Below are 21693 nucleotides of genomic sequence, written 5' to 3' on the forward strand. Positions count from 1 at the left end.
GAATAGTAAAACTCTCACTTACAAATGATAATACTTGAATTCCCACATGGAACCAAGACCATCTGTCTACCAAAAAAGTTGAGTGACAAATGGATAGCAGATCTTAGGAGAGTTAGTGAAATAACCAGATTGGAAAAATACGTTTTGGGTAAAGGTTTTTAGTGACAACTTCCAAAACCACAAGACATGGCCCCTTGGCATAAGTTTTGACAAAAAGTAAAACTTTTTCTGAAAACAAAACAAAACATTTGAGAGACATTTCCTTCAGGAAAGCATGGCTAGAAAAATGTAAGATTTGAGGTAAAATTCTTAGTGACATTTTGTTGGGTAAGGGAGAACAATTCTTGCCTGCACTGGGGAGGGGACAATACGATATGTCTTTAAAAATGCCAAATTTAGCTTCTAGTCAATATTTTTGGCATAAAAGAACAACTTTGTTCCACATAAAAAGTAATGAAGTGGAAGGTATTTCCCAATGGGGTACTTATCTGCCCAGCCTTGGTGAAGCACTAGCCAGCTGTCAATCACTTGAAGCCTACAGGGAAGAGCTCACTTTAATGTCAAGAATGTTCTGAACATTTAGTGCCCTAGCCACTGACTTTACACTGCTTTTCTTGAGCTGTACAGTGACTAGGCCACATGGAAGATGCCCTAAAGCTTTGAAAGTTGGGAAAACATCCCATTTAGCTTAGGCTACTGCAGCAGTGATGGAATGATGAACAACTTTTATTTAATACAAAGCCTGCTATGTGAAGCAGAAGTTTTTAGCTGAATAAGAGTATGGAAAGTGTGCTATTTGTATACATGATTGGAGCTCATTTCACTCTTGAAAGCAGGTACCTACATTCAGTAAGGTTTATCTGATAAGTAAAAAAACATACTTCGTTAATTAATATCTGAAATTCTACAGTGAGTACAACAATATACTCTGATTGCATAGATATCAAGGAAGAGAGGAATATGTCAGGTGGAATTTGCCAGAAGCTATCCTAATCAACATTCATAATGTATTAATAACCATGTTCATAAAGGGTGTAGCATAACTATTGTCACTGATAATGGTATAAGGTACATATATACTGAAGCTAGATGGCAGAAACTGTCTATCTAGGATTCTGACTTAGGCTACTGCACTCTCACCTGCCCCAAAAAGGTAGTTTGGAAAACCAAGACTCTTAGAAACCCCTTAAAATTTCTGCAGTGTGAAACTTTTGGTGGTGATCAGTAAATTTCCATTGCATTCACAGATGTGTAGCATACTCACTTAAGGAATCCAAACAAGCACACTACAAGGTGTCAGTGAAGTAAAATGAGTAAACATAATCAATGATATTGTATGAAGCCTTGAGGAAAACATTGAGTCAGTGTTTAAACATGTGCAGATTATATCATCAAATTACAATGGTATAAAGAACAGTAACACTACTTGGTAACTATTACATACCACTGAACTCTGTAAATAAGCACTAACATTCCTCAACAATGAGCTTTGCGTGAAACCGCAAGCATTCTATAACAATGAGCTAGTAACTAAGCATAGGCATTCTGTAACAATGAGCTCAGTAACTAATCACAAGCCTTCCATAACACTGAGCTTAGTAACTAAGCACAAGCATTCCACAATGAACTGTGTGTGAAAGCACAAGCATTCCATAGCAATGAGGTAGTAACTAAGCATAAGCATTCCATAACATTGAGCTCAGTAACTAATCACAAGCCTTCTATAGCAATGAGCTTAGTAACTAAGCACAAGCATTCCACAATGAACTGTGTGTGAAAGCACAAGCATTCCATAGCAATGAGATAGTAACTAAGCATAAGCATTCCGTAACAATGAGCTCAGTAACTAATCACAAGCCTTCTATAGCAATGAGCTTAGTAACTAAGCACAAGCATTCCACAATGAACTGTGTGTGAAAGCACAAGCATTCCATAGCAATGAGGTAGTAACTAAGCATAAGCATTCCGTAACATTGAGCTCAGTAACTAATCACAAGCCTTCTATAGCAATGAGCTCAGTAACTAATCACAAGCCTTCCATAACAATGAGATCACTATGTACACACAAGCATTCCATAACACTGAATTCTTTAAGCACACACATTGTGTAAGAATGAACTCAGTAAAAGCACAAGCATACTGTAACAATGACCTCAGTAATTAAGTACAAGCTTCCATAATAAAGAGCTCCCTCTGTAAACACAAGCATTCTGTAATACTGAACTCAATATCTAAGCAAAGCATTCTGTAAGAATGAACAAGTATATTATAACACCGAACTTCATATGTAAGCAAAAGTAATATCTGCAGCACGTAAAGTCCTGTCTCCTGTGTAATGTTAAGAAAGGTAGTGACCTCTTAAAAATAAACTACCTTAGCTCATCACTAAAAGTGAACATTGTGGGCTAAAAGCAGTGCTAGCCACTCCCCAAAAGTATCCTAGGAAAGTATGTTTTGAAATGCAATCTAAGTAGATGTTATGTGAATAGCATAGCAATAACATCTGCCCATCATAGAGCACAATCTCTGAGCAGAAGATTAGAAAGAATGAAGTGTGCATATCATAAACTTTGAACCTTACACTTGGAATCTGTTTTCAGTTGTTACTTGCTGTGCCAGTATAAGAAATGCATATTATTTTTTTCTGAACCCAATTCTGATGCAAGGAAATTGCACAATTAAAGAAAGAAATACAATATAATATTTTGGATGAATAACTACAAATCTTTGTTCGCCCCTGACATGTTGCAATTGCTCACTGTTTGGATATAAGCCTCACTCCTAAAAGAAACCATTATGAGATGCCTACCAAAGGATAATAATACGAGGCTCTCTCTCACTCCTAAAGTCCACATTCCATGATGAAGAGAGGCATACAAAATGCACAGACAAATCATTACCTATAAACACAGAACAAGGTTATAGGACGTTTATCTTACCCTGTCTCCTGGTGGTCCAGGTTGACCAGGCAGACCAACTTCGCCTCTTAGTCCAGGTATGCCAGGGTTACCAGTAAGTCCTTGTGCTCCAGGAGGTCCAGAGGGGCCCGGCAGTCCAGGATCACCCTGAAACATCATCAAAAATATACACATTTTACTGTAGTGAATATAAGATGGGTTATGTACATGAAAGATGTTTTGTTATCACATTTTCTGCTATTAAAAGAGAAGTTATCCTTAGAACTATGTAGGTTTGAAAGGTGTTGGTTTACCAGTATTCAATATCAGCTGACTGAATCTGGTTTCACACTGCTAAATGTTCTACAACTTGAACTTGTAAAAGCAAGACAGTAATTAATAAGAAAAAAAAGTGAACATCCATCTCAGAAAGTATGGCCACTGCTGGATAAGGAAAAACTTGTGTAAAACCAGTGGAGCAGACTGCAGTGGAAAAATTGTGCACAGGGCATCTAAGCCAATTTATGACTTGCCAGAACTGGCACAAAACTGAATGCTAACCTGGTTTATCTTAATCAAAGCCAAATTACTACTCTGAAAAGAATTAATACAGGTTACACTGCATATTAGGATACTGTCTAAATTCTAAAATCTAGGCAGAAAATATTCTTATTGTCTTACCAGAAGTAACCCATTAGAAATAAAGTATGATTTTATATTTCATTTAGGTTCAAATACAGAGGAAATATTATACTACCTATTTAGAACAGTTACAAACCACCAATTTTGTTTTGACAACAGATACTGATTCTAGTCCATATACATCTGTGGCTACATTCCTTAGAATGCTTGGCACAGATTGATCATTAAATGTAAGAAGACATTACACTGTGTTACTCTTTGTGCACGTCACTTTAGTGTCACATACATCAGCCTGTCTCCTGGCGTCCATATCTAAAACATCCACTGAGTCAAATACTCATGTGGCTGGGACCATTGCATGTTAAGAATAAAGAAATCTGTGCAAGATTGGGAGGTATAATTAGAGACAGGCAGCATCTGTCCTCTTATATGCAACCTACTCCCAAATGCAGTTAAGTACAGAACATCACACGTAATGCTTTTCCTTTTTTCCAGATGTGGAAGAGAACTGCATACCACAACCTATGCTTCATGGTTTGTAACACACTTTTCGCTCTTCTCCATAATGATAGCTGCCATAAACTTTTAGGCATGTATGTCAAGGCACAAAACAGCATATTGAAGATAGCTAGAAGTAAATGGCATGACATTCTCACACATTGCAGATGAGCTTTAGTTTTGTTTTCCATAAATGCTGGCATGTACTACACAAGGGTCAGTAACAACCTAACAAGATTCTAATGAAAGTCTTTTGATGGGGAGTTAACCTGAGTTATATATTACCAAATCCAAAAAAGATAAGGACAGTCAGGGTGGGAATGAAAGAAGGCAGTAGGTAGTCAAGTTATGGGAATTAAACATATGAAGAAGTTGCACTAAAATGAATCCTTGATCCAGTGGGCAGTCAGTCATCAAACCTTATTCACGGCCATATCCGAGTCACTTGTGATTAAAATAGTGAGGAGACTGGTGTTTGGACTGTTTGTGTCATGTTGCTCATAGGCACATAATATGAAGATGGATGTTAATCTGTTGACTGTGAAAGATCGCATCACTGATTGCATAATGCTTGCTTTTTTAATCTGCATGAGTAATTTAAAAAAAGACTTCTGAGCTATTAAAAGTTTGTTTGGTATGTTACTTTACCTTAAGGCCTTGTGATCCTGGTTGTCCAGTAGGGCCTGGTAACCCAACTCCAGCTTCACCCTGCATTGAAATAAGATGGATGTAGAATTACAGCATGATACCTTATACAATTTTTACCACTTCTTATTCTATTTGTGGCTATTTCCTGTTCTGCTCTTGGAAAGTGTCATCATAAAAAGCATAAATGTAAATCATCAAAAAGTATTGAAACTAAAGTAAATATGGTCAGACAGAATTATTCAATTGTTTTAAACTTGATTCTGGCACTCCAGACTTAGTCAGACACTACATAAGAAAAACATGTTATGTATTATACAAATGATCCTAGCCATATTTCAAAACTTAACTCAAATATGGTATATCCTCGCATAATTTAAATAACGTAAATGTAGATTTGTAATTAATCAGTACTGTTATGGCATATATATCATGTTTCTCTGTGATGTATCACAAACAATTCTTTATACAGCAATATTATTAATACCAAGCCTAAGAAGTAATATACCTACATCTATTACTGAAACATCCAGATTAGTTTCTACAAGATGTTACTATCTAGGCAACAAATACATGTCTTATATGTCTTTAAATCATATATGTAATCCCCAGATTCACTTGTTTAAGTGTGCACTGAACTGTAGATCACTGTTCATGTAAATACTCAATTTTGCATTGCTTGTAATGATTGGTGATAAAATTGTTGCGAATGGTAGTCAAATATACTGTATGCATTCACATAATCAAATATGTATGCAAAATGTAGCTGTTGTAATCAAGATTTACTCACTGTAGACTTCCCCCACCAAGTTACCCTCTGAAAATGGGCATTGCCCAGTATGGTCAAGAAAATAATTAAATACATTCATCCATACACACATACAAACATAACATTTGTTTTTCTTGCATAAACATCTCAAGAAGAACATGTGATTTGTCTGTGGAATCTGTATGGAAAACTAACTAATGTGACAAGAGAAAGAACTCTACAATAACAAATACAGAAACAAAGAAGTATTTGGTCAAAGAGAAGCATGAGGCCACAGCTTTTTTGCCTATTATATGCTTGCTTTTGTAGCCAGAGATTCTAATATCGCAAAGCTATTTCCTCTTCACATTTGTAAAGTAGCGACACATCTGAATCAGACATTTCTGAACCCCCACCCTATACTGCTTTTAGCTCAGCTACCTTTTCTACTGGCGGCTTTTATATTCTTATTCTACCATACCTCTCAACCTCTTAGCACACGAAATCTGGACAAAGACAAAAATAATATTTGGACAAAGGCCCAAAAATGGGGACAAGTTCTAAATATCGATCTTACAAACTTAGAAACGTGTTAGAATAAAATATTTTAGGCATTTTCTGAGTAATATAAAGTCTGAAGCTCAAATATCTGTCATTATTTATTGAGTCCAGTCCTCAACAATTTGCTTTTATAAGGACAGGCAAAAATGTGATACAAAAATCTGGACATCTTGCGAAACTTTGGACAGTTGACAGGTATGTATGCTACCGTTTATTGAAAATATGGGTGCTGGGTCACAGTTCTGCCATCCACAAAGGTATGATATGCACTAATGCCAGAAGCATATATACCCTGACTCTAGAACTAGTGAGACCCAAGTCAAGTAGTACCTGAAACAAGTCATGGTTGTCTATTAAATAACTGAGGGAGGTGCTGTAGGCTATCCCTTCATACAAACTGAGAAGCTTTTCCACTTAGTACAGAACATCTGGCAAATTAAAATCATTTTGGCAACTTCAATTATTTCTGAGACCACTACCAAAAGAGCTGTTGAAAGCAGAGTATCTGAATCAACAGCCATGCTTAGAGGTGGAGCATGTGTCACCATCCAATGGGAGAACATCTCGGGCTAGTACAGGTAAAGGCTCCTGTACTAACAGGCGCCTGATAGCTTGAAGCCATGGAATTCTCTGATATATAAATGTGCACACTGATACCCCAAAATGCACACCACCAAATTTAGTTTTTGAAGATGCTACTTAGTCACTCCTTTCATTGTTAGCTAGTAACACATACAAGCTCAGTCTCTCCCCTGTCAAAGAAAAGCTCACAGCTCAAAAGAAGGCCATCTCTATGACAGAATCTGTGAGGGAGCCTTTTCCTGGTGCCTGGCCTCCTGTTCTCTTACTTTTTCAGACCTGAATGCCAGTAACCTGAGGGAAATTCATAAGAAAGTCCTGCTAACTTCCATGATGGTAGCTCTCTAAAGCTGCTGTCTTCTAGTTAGTTATAATGGCCTTAAGTTCTTAAAGCTCTTGCAGGGAAATGGACTGCAGTGTTGCTACTTGTGATAGCATTTCATAATGTGTGCATCTCTCAGGCAGCATAACCCCTGCCACAGTGAGTCCTAGCCTATGACCTGATGACTGCAGGGACACCTAGAAGTTTTATGTGACTTGGGCATCAGACAAGGAGACTGCTAATGACAAATTTTAGGGTTGTGATACAAACTTTGTTACTCAAATAAAAGAACTCAAAAGAACAGGGAGTGACTAACCTTCCTTCCTTGGTACGTGGTATTATGACATAAAGCAGGAAGAGGAGATGCATATATCCCTGAGCAAACCTAGAGAGATTTCAGAGCTGTATCTGACACAGAGATATCACAAGAAGAAATCCCAAGAGCTACACAAAACAGATCTCCAAAGTCATGTTTCCATAATCTATATATAACATCTCTAGTGTATTTCTTTAATTTCTGGTCATTCCTCTCTGTCCTCAGATGCATGTTCTCTGTTCTTTTGATTAACTTTTTACAGTGTTTGGTGAATTTTAGAGAATAAGACATGACAACACGCAAGCATTAATTTGGCTAGAATTGTTCCGACTTAGCTGTCTCCCTGACTCTCCTGAAACCATGAGTGCAAAATTATCTATTTTTAACAAGAAAACCGATAAATATTTGACCATTTCTCTAAAAATCTTGTCACCCTTTCTCATTTCTTCTTCTCACCTAATCATTTCCCAACCCCAATTATGTACATTTTGCTGCAGATAAATATGTTTTCCTTAAACTAAGGGCTAAACAAGAAACCTGAATATTTTCTAATTAGACTTTTAAAACTATATTTTTTTAGCTATAAAACATTTGTTACATACTCTAAAGTTACTGCACTGTAACTTGTTAAGATGCTCAGCAATCAAATCCAGACAAGCAAATATATTAACTACTGTGACCTTAGTGTTGTTTGGCATCATAGAGAATATGGCTGAACAAGAACAGGGCATAAATAGGATATATAATTCAACCAGAATGGCTTAAGCTGTATTTGCTGCAATGTGAAACAGAATATCTAACTTGTTAAACTTGCCACTTTTAGATTATCCAAGCAAGATGCAATATTAACAAGCATAGATTGTAAATGATACAATTAAATAGAGAAATTAACATGAAATAATTGGTCGAAATAGTGTAATCAATTGAATCAGCTATCAAATGAAAAGTTTAACAATGAAAGTATGAACATCTTCAGGAACAGTCTTTGCATAAAGAAAGTACAGTTGTGTACACTTACCATAAATGTAGATGTTCGAGTGTCTTCACTGTTGCAGTCATCACATTTGGGTTATCCCTGCCAGGATAGCCCTCGGCCGACCCGAATACCAGAGACTTAGTATTTCTGCGTCGGTTGCTGTCACTTGAGAATTGACATCATGTCGTCAGTGGTATAAAGGAAGGCAGCCAATGCCATTACATCAGTTTTACTTGCCTTAACCTATCAGGAGGCTCCAGAGTAGGAGGCCAGGTTCTGGTGGAAGAACCCCACCAGTAGAAGATAAATGCCCAAATGTCCCTTGTAAGGAAAGGAGAACAACAAGGAAGAAAGCTAACAAAAAGAGAAAGGGGGATGGAGGGAGGGAAACCAGGACTGCAACAGTGAAGACACTCGAACATTAGATTTATGGTAAGTGTACACAACTGTAATATGTTCTTCGTGTTTCACTGTTGTAGTCATCACATTTGGGTAGATTCCCAAAGTTGAGGAATTAGGTGGAGGCAGTCAAGGAAGCTAGGGGCTGGCTAGGATGCCCTGCAAGACTGTAGAGGCAAACCCTGCCCTGGATTTGGAGAACAGAGGCAGGTGGTAATGCTTGGTAAAAGTGTGAACAGATGTCCAGATGGCAGCCTCCAGGATGTCCCTGGTGGGCACCCCTCTGAGGAAAGCTGCAGGGGTGGAGGCTGCTCTGGTGAAGTGTGTCCTGACCCCACTGGGGGGAGGCTTGCCATGCTGTTTTAGCAGAAATGGATGCAGTGTGCTATCCATCTGGAAATGGTTTGCTTGGAGATGGCTTTGTCTTCTGCCCCTGAAGCAAAGCTAACTAGCAATTGATCAAACTTTCTTAAGGAGTTAGTCCTGTCCAGATAGTATATGAGCTGTTTGTGCACATCTACAGAGTGCAGAATCCTTAACCCCTTGTTTTGGGGGTTAGGAAAGAAGGTGGGTAAATGAATGGATTGGCTGGGAGCCACACTGGACACCACCTTGGGCATGAAGGATGGATTAGTTCTGAGGGATAGTCTGTCTGCATGGAAGATGATGAAGGGTTCCACAGCCAGAAGTGCTTGCAGCTAGGACACTCTTCTGGCTGAAGTGATGGCCAGGAGGAAGGCTGTCTTCCAGGAGAGAAATTTTAGCTCTGCAGAAGAAGCTGGTTTTAAAGGAGGCAGGCTGAGCTTTTCCAAGACAAAGTTAAGGTCCCAAGTTGGTGTTGGTGCCCTTCTGGGAGGCCTCAAGTTGCCAGCCCATATGAGGAACTGTTTAATCAGACGGTTTGAGAAAAGAGGCTGCTCAGTGGGAAAATGAGCAGAAATAGCATGGGCATGAATTTTTATAGAGGAGAAGGAGAGACCACTGTGTAGTAGGTCAGCTAAGTAATCCAGGATGAGAGGGATGGAAGGCTGTGCCATTTTGGCCCCCTTAGCCTGGATCCAGGTGCAGAACCTTTTCCATTTATCTGCATAAGACTTTCTGGTGCTAGGGCATCTGGCCTCTTGAATAACATCCAGAACCTATTTACTGAGGCTGGCAGATTGGTCAGGGGTTAGGGAATAAGCCAATCTGCCAAATTGAGTGTCTGCAATTGGGGGTACATGAATTCCCCATCTCTTTGGGTTAGGAGGTTTGGAATCTGAGGAAGATTCCATGGAGGCAGCGGGGACAAGCTGTGCAGCAACAGGTACCAGTGCTGTCTGGGCCAGTCTGGAGCTACGAGAATGGCCCTTGATTTTTCCTCCCTTATTATGAGCAGTACCCTGGGGATGAGAGGTAGGGGAGGAAAGGCCCAGGGGAAGGACAGGGCATCCACTTTCCAAGCCATGCAGTGATACTTCCTGGTGCAGAATTTGGTGAGCTGATAGTTGGTGTGGGAGGCAAAGATGTAGACCTCTGGGGTTCTACATTTCTGAGTTATTAGGAAGAAGGTGCTTCTGTTGAGCTGCCACTCATGTGGGTCCAAAAGCTTTCTGCTTAATTGGTCTGCTGGGGAGTTGAGAGAGCCTGGTAGGTATTGTGCTAACAGGTGTAGTTGCATGGAAGAGGCTGTGAGCCAAAGGGTCATGGCCAGCCTGCACAGCGGGTAGGAGTGAGCCCCTCCCTGCTTGTTGATGTACCACATCATAGTGGTGTTGTCTGTTTTGATCAGGAGAACCCCTGGAGAGAGAAGGGGTTTGAAAGCTATAAAGGCCTGCTGCACAGCCAACATTTCTTTTTGATTGATGTGCAGGGGGATTTGCTGTGGGCTCCATTGGCCTTGTATGCACCTGCCATCCAGGTGAGCACCCCAAACATAGTCTGATGCATCTGTGGTAAGGGTCTGGGTGGTGGGGTGTGGGGAGAAGGGCATTCCCTAGTTGTGGGTGCAGGCTGTTACCCACCAAAGAAATTTCTTCCTCAGGCAAGGAATAATAGGTAGAAGAGTTTCTAGTTCTTGAGAGTGTTGACACCAAAGGCTCTTTAGGTACCACTGAAGCTTCCTCATATGCAGCCTGGCATATAGACTGAGGAGTATCCAAGATGACATGAACCCAAGGGCTTGTAGAATTTTCCTTGCAGAAAGCTGGGGCCTGGTGGCCAGTTGAGAGATGTAAGCTGACAGGAAAATTTGTTTCTCTGGTGTAAGGCATACCATCTGGGATGCTGTATCCAGACTTGCTCCCAGAAAGATTATCCTTTGGGTGGGTACCTGTTTGGATTTCCTTTCATTGACTGTGTACCCTAGGGAGGTTAGTAGGTTTTTTCACAAAGGCCAGGTCTTTCAGCAGCTTTTCCTGGCTGTCTACCTGAATAAGGCAGTCGTCTAAGTAGGGGAAATTTGTATATTTCATTGTCTGCAAAAGTCAATGGCTGGAGCCAGGCATTTTGTGAAAGCTCTTGGAGCAGTAGATAAGCCAAAGGGAAGCGCAGAGAATTGAAACTGTTGAGATCCTGCCCTGAAGTGGAGATATTTTCTGCAGGGCTCCCTGATAGGAACGTGGAGGTAGGCCTCTTTTAGGTCCAGAGTGGCTAGCCAAGCATCCTTGCAGAGCATGGGTAGCAGCTGCTGAAGGGTGAGCATTTTGAATTTTGGGATCACCAGGAAGGTGTTTAGAATGGATAGGCACCAGGTGCCCTCTTTTCTGGGCACCAGAAAAAGTCTGGAGTAGAAGCCTTGGCTTATCTGGTGTGCAGGAACGTGCTCTACTGTCCCCAAGGAGAGCAGGGAATGGATTTGCTTTTGAGCCTCAGCCCACTGATTTGGTGGTAGATCTGGGAGCCCTTTTGGGGTTGGAAGGGTATGGAAGGAGAATTTGTACCCCTGAGACACAATGTTCAGAACCCATTGGTCCTTGGTAATGGTGGCCCAGGTGCTTGAGTGAAAGGAGAGTTTTCCTCCTAGGGGTATGTGATGGTGGGCAGAGGCGAGGCTGGGAGTAGGTAAGTCATTGTGCATTCTTACCATAAGGGGGTGGCTTTGAACTCCCTGGTTTTGAAGTGGAGAAAGTCCACTGCTTAAATCTCTGCAACCTCTGGGGCTGCTGTCTGGGGGGGGGGGGGGGTCTGTTACCACAGGGCCTAAGCTGGGCCTGTTTACCCGGAGCAGGAAAGGACCAGTGTTTGGAGGGAAAATGCCTGCTGAACCTAGGGTGCTGGACCTGTAAGAAATCTTTAACTGTCTGTATAGATTTTGCTTTTCTTCCATCTTTTTCTTTTGCTTTAGTGCCAAATAAGTTGTCTTTGTGCAAGGGGGCATCCAACAATTTTGATTTGACATGGTCTGGCAGGGGTTGTTCCTTAAGCCATGCATGTCTTCTAATGACAGATACAGTGACTGCTGTACTGCTAGAAGCTTCTAGGGCATCAAAACCACAATGCAAATTGTGTTTAGTTACTTGACTTGCAGAATGCATTAAGTCTTGTAAATCTTTAGATTCTGCCCAAGCAGGAAGGGAAGACATTTTTTAAGGAGTTCCAGGGTATGTTGCTGAAATTTCAACATATGGAACTGACAATGTAGTGCCCTGATAGCAAGGGTAGCTGAGGTGTATACTTTTTTACCCCATCTGTCCTGTGCTCGGGAATCCTTGTCTGAGGTGGTGGGATTCTTAGCTGAGGTTGCTTTAACCCCTTTTGGCCCTTGAGAAATTACCTCAGGGTCGGCTGTTGGATTTTTGAAGAGATATTTGTGCGAGTCAGGGACTCTGTAGTACCTGTCTGGTTTTCTGGGAGTAGGAGGGAGGGCATCTGGAGTTAAGCTGGATTCAAGGAAAACATCATCCACTACATCCAGAACTGGGGGGTGGCTAAGGGTCTGTGTTGTGGAAGGTCCAGGAACTCTCTAAGTCTCTTTTTAGACTGAGGGTAGTCTTGACTCTCCCATTGGAAATGCTCCCTTAAGGCATGCAGGGTTTCCCCAAAGGAAAAATCCTCTGGGGGAGTGGCTGAAGGAATGGATTCCTCTGCATCAGAATCCTCATATGTGGAGAGGGGCTGCATGTCTTCATAGTCAGATGCATCGGATTCATCTGACTCTTGTTCAAACAAAACTACTGGAGACAGATCTCTTTTCCTTTTTGAGGGAGTGGCTTGGCTTCCCCTAATCAGCATGATAAGGTCTTCTGCCATTTTAAGCATTTGAGACTGAGGCAAGGGAGTAGGCGTCTGAGAATGGGTAGTTGGTTTCTTGGGTGTGGTTTGACCCCTGAGCCTAAGGAACTTGGTTGTTTTTGAAAGAAGGGCAGTTGCGAAAGAGGGCATCGGTTTATGTCATGATTTGGTGGTGGGAAGGACTTCTTTGGAAGCCGGTGCCTGCACAGTGGCTCCGGACCCATCCAAGGTAGAGATGACCGCAGGATCCTTAGTTGAAGAAGAGTTCTGTGGCATACCGGACTCTGAAAGGGTCTCGGTAGCGGCCTGTGAATTAACTGAAGCGAGCATCAGGGGCTGTGAAAGCTCCTCACGGAGTTCCAGAGAACTGATGACTAGCTTAATGGAAGCATCGTCAGAAGGTTTGGTCCTGTGCGATCTGTCTTTATCTTTACACTTTTTCAGAAGATCTGCTGTCGGATGGCTTACTGAAGTCATATTGGAATTCAAAGACTGTAAATGAAAATATCTAGCTACAATAAGGGCTCGACGACGAATAGTTCTGGTGTTAAACAGAGCACAGAAGTGACAATCAGGGACTTTGTGATCTGGGCCTAGACAAGTGATGCAGTAAGAGTGGAAGTCCCAGTGTGGTATTTGCTTTCCACAGGCGAGATAATTATTAAGTGTTTCTGACATCGGTTAGTGCAAGAAAAAAGGATCCCCAATGGGGTACTTAGCTTTAGAAGACTTCAACTTCATTTCGGAAATGAAAACTCAGATAGTGGCCGACCGGCACTCGTGTGAACTGCTTCTGCTTCAGGCTCCACGGCAAGAAAGACTGATGTAATGGCATCGGCTGCCTTGCTTTATACCACTGACAACCTGACGTCAGTTCTCAAGTGACAGCAACTGACGCAGAAATAATTTCTGGTATTTTGGCCGGCCAAGGGCTATCCTGGCAGGGATAACCCAAATGTGATGACTGCAACAGTGAAACCCGAAGAACATCTAGATTTACCAGGGGACCAGTCCAGAGTTGTCTGACATGTTTTTGCATTAACATAAATTTTGAGAAAATTGAATGACATGAAAAAGAGCATAGGTACTTACCTTTTCACCTTTGGCTCCTGGCTGGCCTTTGATACCCTGTAATTGCAAAACAGTAGGATATGTGTAAGTGAATGATGACTACCAGCCATTTTAAGTAAAATAACAACCATTCAGGATTGTAATATTTACAGGCACAGATGTATGTGCCAGAAACAGTCCAAGGAATAACATACATATTATTATTTGTTTATTTTTGGCCTGGTTTCCACTCTGACCTTCTAGTCTCTCGACAGACTCCCAAATTACCCATTCATTCTCCAGGGTTGTAGTCCTACAGTCCATTTATTACCATCAGATCAACACTCTAGAAATAGGAGTTGTGCTATTATCTGCAGTCGAGATGACATTTGTTTATTTAACCCTACAGTCCCCACGACGACTGTGACTTCCACATTAAATTTGCATCTACAGTCCCCAGATTACTCCCTTCCCCTTTGGACCAACCACAGCTTCTTATTCTTAAAGGGAGTGAGCCAGCATTAACTATTCCACTCAACACTTCCCCATGCCAGCTCTTTTGATGCCTGAGACTCCAGCTGAACATGGATCACCTGAGGCATAGGCAAGGTTTTCTCCCTCTAAGCCATGAAGCTGGCAGTAAAAACATAATTATTAATACAAACAATAAACTCCCTTATAAACAAAGCAGATTATTTTTTCAAAGTCAACCATGATAACTGATAGAGACTGTATAAACTAAAATGCATTTTCCTAAAATTATACTGTGTGTGCAGTAAAAAGAAAATATGCAAGGCCAAGCAGCAGCTTATGGCTTGCTTTGCAAAAAAGGTTAAATGATGACCTTTTATTAAAAAGATTTCTTGTAAATGTTCAGCTTCGATATTAATAACATATAGCTGTGGGCTTACTGTAAATGGCATCCTGTTATAGAAAAAAGGAAGCTCATCAACAGGGACTTTCTGTGAGCTTTCAGATGCAGAAATAAATGAAATAAAATACAGACATTTCAAGTGACGCAAAGATGACGTGGAGAGACTTTTTGTGAAGTCTTCAGATACAGCAAGGAAAAAAATAAACAAAGAAGGACATAAAACAAAAATAACATTTGTCATTTCAACAGAAACTGTCCAGGCTAGAAATAACCAATGAACTTTTTCATGGCAAACACAGAAACCAAAAAAACAAGTCACAAAGACATTAAAAATAACATTGTTTGACATTTAAAAGAGTATATAAACTGGACAGTATTTTGGGCGGCCATGGTGGTGCAGTGGTTAGCATTGCTGCCTCACAGCAAGAGGTTCTCCGGTTCGATCCTCGGCTGGGGTGCCTTCTGTGCGGAGTCTGCATGTCCTCCCTGTGGTCGCCAGCGTCTCCTCCGGTGCGGGTTTCCTCCCACATCCCAAAGACATGCTGCAGGTGGATTGATATAAATTGTCCCTAGGTGTGTGTATAATAGTTGGGCCGGCTGGCAACTCGACACCGTAAAACTCCACTGCCATTCAAAAATAACAAGGTGATCCGCTGACATTTGGGAAAAGCCGAAAGAAGAAGAAGATAAACTGGACAGTATTTTCTCTCTTTAGTGACGTCTATGACTGAGTATGCATCAGCCATAGTTATATGTGTCTAGCTGTGTTATAATAGAATTCAAATAGCTCTGACAGTATTAACTGTCTGACAAGAATTTGTACTAATACAAATAAATATTAATGGATACAGTAGTATGGTGTCTGTCTGGTCACTGATAATAATATTTTACAGTAGCGAGCCTAGCTCACTGGCCGTGAGCCTAGCCCACTGGCCACAACTTTTTTTTATCCATTACCAACAGTTAATTTTTCATAAAGGCCTTAAATTTTCCATGAGTTCAACAGACTGACAGTTCCAGTGCATCAACAGATCAATAGTTCCAGTACTTTGTTGGTGGATACAGAGTGACACCGTACAAGCTGTCCTGCAACGTTCCACCATCAATTCGTCTGTTGAAAGACACTGTGTCTTCTAAGTAACTTCAGCCTCATCACCTGTTTGTCATCTACGCAAAATACGGTAAATTTTTCACAGTTATAACGATGCCAGTACAGACAGTTAACTTTACAATGCCCACATATTGTACATATAAATTTACATGGTTTAAACCTTCTGTGTCAGACAAAAAATGCAAATCTGAAATGTTTAATGTTCAGAATTTACATAACAGTTGTGTTTGTAAATAAATAAATGCCTATAATCCATGCATAAAATGTACAGCAATATATAATCCATACATAAAATGTACACTGTTTTTTATGTAAAAGTAACTTTCCAAATTTATGTCTATCTTGTCACAAGAGTCTAGTATGTAAGCCATACCATAAGATATATCCTGTTCTAATAAACCATCTGTTTAATTCTAGCGTTGTTAGTTCTTCACATATACAACAGTTAAATGTACCTTCTGCAGTCACCTAAATCTCATACAGTACAAGTGTATGCAATTATTGTCAATAATGTAGTAGACTACATAAAAATGTCATTTATAGTAAATATTACAGATGCACAAAAATAAAAAAGTTCTAACATAGTAGAGTGTGCTATTAATATTAACCTTTTAAAGTAAAGGTTTTCACAGTTTCTCAAAATTTCCCTAGGTACAGTAGTTAAAAACAATAATGCAATTTAGAGTAACAGACTCAGCATAGCATTCAGACTTTACATAATGACATTTCTGGTTTAATGTAGCAATCAGATAGAGCCCAACAACATTTACTAAGGGCACAAACTACAGAGGTTAATCTGAAAGGACAGTTAGAAAAAGCCCAGCAAGGTTTACAAGGGGTACAAAATATACCAATTGACATTGGACAGGGTTAAGCAGAAATGACAGTTATTTCTCCTGCTAATATATATCAATAGTCTTATTTATTGCAGACTCTGCCTCAGTGGCAAGACAAGAAAGGAATTTTGTTTCAATATGTTGGCATTTAAACAATGGCCGACATACACTGTGTGGTCTATTTGAAATGATGCTTTTCGTAAATGTTTTTTTTTTTTTTTTGCATTTACACATGCCAGTTTGGGTCAAAAGGGGATTCATCGACAGTGTTGGCAACCCCTAAAACATGCTGCGGTATTACGGGAGTTATGGGCATTGATTCCCAAAATGATTTACAGGGAAAGTTTAGTATTGTCAAAATCAAAGCACATAAAAAATGTAATACAGAAGAGGCTACAGTAAATGCTTTGGCAGATGTCAAAGCAAAGCAAGCACCTGAAACTGGTGAGTGTCTAGACTCACATCACTGTTTTTAACACACAGACAAGGTAATGCCAGTTTCTACCATTTAAAAATAAAAAAAAAATATCTAAAAATGATCAGACAAACTGTCTAAATAGCATGACAGAAAAAAACAAAATAATGTTTTGGTCAGGCAAAATGGTATATTAAAGCAATTCCATCAGACAGTTAATGACATTCTGCAAAATGCAGATGCAGCTTTAAAATCAGTTTCTGCCAGACAGATAGATACAGACTCAGAGATTACACATCTCAAACTCCACCCTGAGCAAGACAAAGCCAGAGTCCTAGACAGTTTAAAAGAAGTACGCAGTATTGCAGATGCACATAGGAAATGTACAAAAACAGCTTGTAGACTACAAAAAGCAGCTTAATGCTTTATGTTCATAGGTTGGTACTGGGCTATCTGCCCAAAGGCATATATTAGCCCAGCCACGTTGTGCGGTATTCACCGCCCCTTTAGTAGTTCCCTAGACCCTTGTACTAGCAGCTAGTACCCTTGGCCCCTATCTAGTAGTGCTGTTGGTGTGATCCCCGGTGTGAACTTTCTGTTACCCATCCACTCAAGGTTCCTCTTGAAGAGTGATAGTGAGGGGCTCTGTCTTATGTAGATCGGGACCCTGTTCCATAGTAAGGGAAGTCTCTGCAAAGGGAATCTATCCCTCCAGCATGTTCTATTCATTGTTGTGTTAAGGTTTATACCCTAGAGCATGTAGCTCGAGTAGATTTGGTTTTGCTAAGATGGAGCATGTTCAACAATTCTGGGTTGGACATGGCTCTGTACATTAGACAGAGATCGCCTCTGAGAAAGCGGTATGCAACAGAGAACAGTCTTAGCTTTTTCAATCGTGCTGCATAGGGCAACTGTTTGAGGCCAGTAATCCTCTTGGTTAAGTATCTCTGCGGTCTCTCCAGCTGCTGGAGATGTCTTGCCAGGTACATTCCAATTGGTGCATTGTACTCAATAATGGGTCTGATGAGGGAAGAGTAGAGGGGCACCATTACATCCTTAGATCTTGATGCGAACCCTTTCGTGATCAGATTGGTCACATAGAAGGATTTTCTAACCACTTTGGCAACATGGTTATCAAAGGAAAGCTGACTATCTACTTGGGTCCCTAGATCCCTTATTTCTCCTTCAGATTTCAGGGGATTACCTCCTATGTTGTAGTTTGCGGGTACTCTGTTTTTTTTTTAAAGTCTAAAGATAAATATTAAGCCGAAAGATGTCACAGTTGTTACAAGTACAGCAATCTTGTCTACTGCAGACAATTCTGCAGTCCAATGATAAAAACAGAAGACAGCCACAGATGGTTAATGCACTGTTTTCAAACAGGTAAATCATAAATAGAAAAGAGCGTACATGCAAATAACCTGCAAACATCAGGGTGCACAGAAAAAGGGTAAGCAATAAACAGAAGGAAGGACAAACCCCTTGCCTTAATGAAAAGGTTATTACAAACACTAACAGTATAATAAAAATGGTAAATTATGACCAGTAAAATATGGAAATAATCCTCCCTATAACCCAGATCATGGCAAGCAATATGCATTAAAGCAATACATTAACGGAGCACATGTTATCAGTTTGCAGCAAAGTACAGGGATCTTTAAACAAAGTACAGGGATCTTTTAAACTCAATGTAAATTAATTAAACAAAGGAGACAGGAAAAGACACAAAAATAAATATTACTTTACTGGTTTAATACGCTAGGATGGATTCAAAATAAACACAGAAATAACCTACAGACATACAGACACAGGGTAAAGTTAATACAAATGCAGTGTAAAGTTAAAGTTAATACAGATACAGTGTAAAGTTAAAGTTAATACAAATACAGTAAATACATTTGCAGTAATGCAAATAGTATATGCAAAACTAAACAATGCAATTAAATGCCGAGTATGTAAGTCCACATCTACGTCTGAAAATAAAGTAACATTTAAGGCAGTACCTATGACAAATCCTAAATGACAAAAGGTTCTATGGTAACAAGAGAGGGTCAACCCCCCCCACATTAAAAGTACAGTATGTCTCCAAAGGCAGCTTATGCAAACAGCAAACAGGATCAATATTGGTAAAAAACAGTGACTGTAATGTCATATTTTCAAAAAAAATGTCTTACATAAAATATAATGGCAAACAGTCTTATAAATAACTAGTACAGCAAGAACATCATTAGTCAGACTGGTGTAACTGCCATCCTGGTAATAATACACAGCAATACATACAGGTAGTAAAGTGCAGAGTCATTAAAAAACTTAATAAAAACTTAGACAAATAGCATTTTTCAGCTAATAAAAATCCAAGCAAAAGCAGCACACCATGTTGGTTCATAAAAATCAGTGTAAGTTAATAACAATCAAACAGTATCAGTACAGTAACAGTTTATTAACAGTCTTACAAAAGTTTACATTTGTTTCTATAACAGCAATCTATGGACAGGACAAGGCACAAATGCAAATAAAACAGTTGCAAAGAAAAATCAGATATAATAGATCATGAGAACCGGAACATCATGATCGGATACCTGATTTCAATATATTTTGGACATGCAAAATTTGTTTGCAAAGGCACATAAGTCAAATTGTTGGGTTTTTAGCCACATTCCTTACAGAGGGAAAATGCCATTACATGCAATCCCTGTAGAGATTACACAGGTTTTATGTTTAAAGAATCTTATAAAAATAGAGTTGTAAAACAATCAGCCATAAAAAAACATTTACAGATGATGAAAATAGAAAAAGGGATACTCTGTTTTCAAATGAAAGGGACAGTCAGGGTTGCTACTTCACACCAAATTTGGTCATGTGAATAAGCTTGAGTATAAAATAAAAACAGCATGAGAGTTAACACATAATACTTCTTTTAAGGAAGAGATGAAAGAGGAGAAATTCTGTTACCTAGAGTATGCAGTTCCAATAATTAGAATTACTCACACATTACCAGAAGAGATGGTAAAAAAATCACCAGAAAAAGAGGGAGGTTTATGATAAAAAAATAGAGAAAGATTTTAAAACAGCTGGACATAGGAAATGGTGTTATTTCAGGGGATGAATTTTTTCACTGGTATAGTGCCACTAAGGCAATATGGAAAGTTACAAAGTTAATAAACGTTTTAGCAAATGCAACTTATGGAGCTATCTCAGATATAACAGAGGAAATGTGTTAAAAATTTGTGTTAATAAAAGTATTAATCAAGTAACAGCCATTGGTAATGTAACACTGTATGAAGAGATAGCATTGAATGCAAGGAATCCGTATATTGCAATGGACCAAGGGATTCAAAAGTACTAAAGATCATACTGTGTTGTAAATTGTCTTACAATTTTCTTGGTTTTAATTAAAAAGAGGGAATTGATAGAGATTGTATAAATTAAAATACTTTTCCACAAAATTATACTGTGTGTGCAGTAAAAAGAAAATATTCAAGGCCAAACAGCAGCTTATGGCTTGCTTTGCAAAAAAGGTTAAGTGATGACCTTTTATTAAAAAGATTTCTTGTAAATGTTCAGCTTAGATATTAATAACAAGCAAAGATGATGTGGAGAGACTTTTTGTGAAGTCTTCAGATACAGCAAGGAAGAAAATAACCAAAGAAGGACATAAAACAAAAATAATACTTGTCATTTCAACAGAAACTGTCCAGGCTAGAAATAACCATGGACTTTTTCATGACACAAACAGAAACCAAAAATACAAGTCACAAGGACATTAAAAATAACAATTTTTGACATATAAAAGACTATATAAACTGGACAGTATTTTCTCTCTTTAGTGACATCTATGACAGTGTGCATCAGTCTGTAGTTATATATGTCTAGCTGTGTTATAATAGAATTGAAATAACTCTGACAGTATTAACTGTTTGGCAAGACTTTGTACTAATACAAATAAATATTAATGGATACAGTAGTACGGTGTCTGTCTGGTCAATGATAATAATATTTTACAATAACCTGGGAGATACTCACTTCCTTTTCCTGTCAAGTAAAGCAGACTGGGAAAGGTGATACATAGTGACCCACATGAAGGCTTTTCTACAGCCCTTAAGTTTCATGTCACCTGTAGAAAGTGTGGGGTTCTTCCAGACTGAATGGTTATTTCATGTGCAGTCAGTTTGGAAATGGCCTTGCTTCTATCATCTGTTGTCATGCAAATATGATGATTGGCCAAACGATAGAAATGGATCATGTGTCCTTTGTTAGATATATATTTAGAAATTTAGAAATGCATGTGCATAACTGTTTGCTAGTTAGATGCATATACACGTCTGTTGCTATAATATATGTAGGAATAATATACTCAGTTAGATGCATACATTTATGTTTACTAAAAAAGGGTTAAACTGTTCTTAGCTGAGAAGCAAGGAAAAAATCAAATCAATCAATAAAATAAACTGCATTCATGTAGCATGAATTTTCAAGGTCTAATACAACTTAAAAAATACTGATAAGGAATTCCTGAGACGCAGGTGCTAGGAAGGAACCAAGGTGAAGGCAAGAACAACTTACTAAACTGTCACGTAATTCACCTTGAAACAAGAACACAAAGGAGCTTATT

At 39.3% G+C, this 21693-nt stretch overlaps 1 protein-coding gene across 3 annotated transcripts in view; it reads right to left on the reverse strand.

Moving 5' to 3' along the window:
* LOC122807296 (collagen alpha-1(VII) chain-like) overlaps positions 1-21693 on the reverse strand; it is a gene marked incomplete at its 5' end in the record, with an annotated part of 1562855 nt that overhangs the window by 464920 nt on the left and 1076242 nt on the right. For all 3 annotated transcript variants that reach the window (XM_044078425.1, XM_044078422.1, XM_044078423.1), the window contains 3 exon segments: positions 2940-3065; positions 4686-4745; positions 13888-13923. In XM_044078425.1, the coding sequence (XP_043934360.1) occupies positions 2940-3065; positions 4686-4745; positions 13888-13923 (222 nt within the window).

The sequence above is a fragment of the Protopterus annectens genome, chromosome 7.part0 (assembly GCF_019279795.1).
Source record: "Protopterus annectens isolate FY-2018-M chromosome 7.part0, PAN1.0, whole genome shotgun sequence".
NCBI classification, from domain to species: domain Eukaryota; kingdom Metazoa; phylum Chordata; order Ceratodontiformes; family Protopteridae; genus Protopterus; species Protopterus annectens.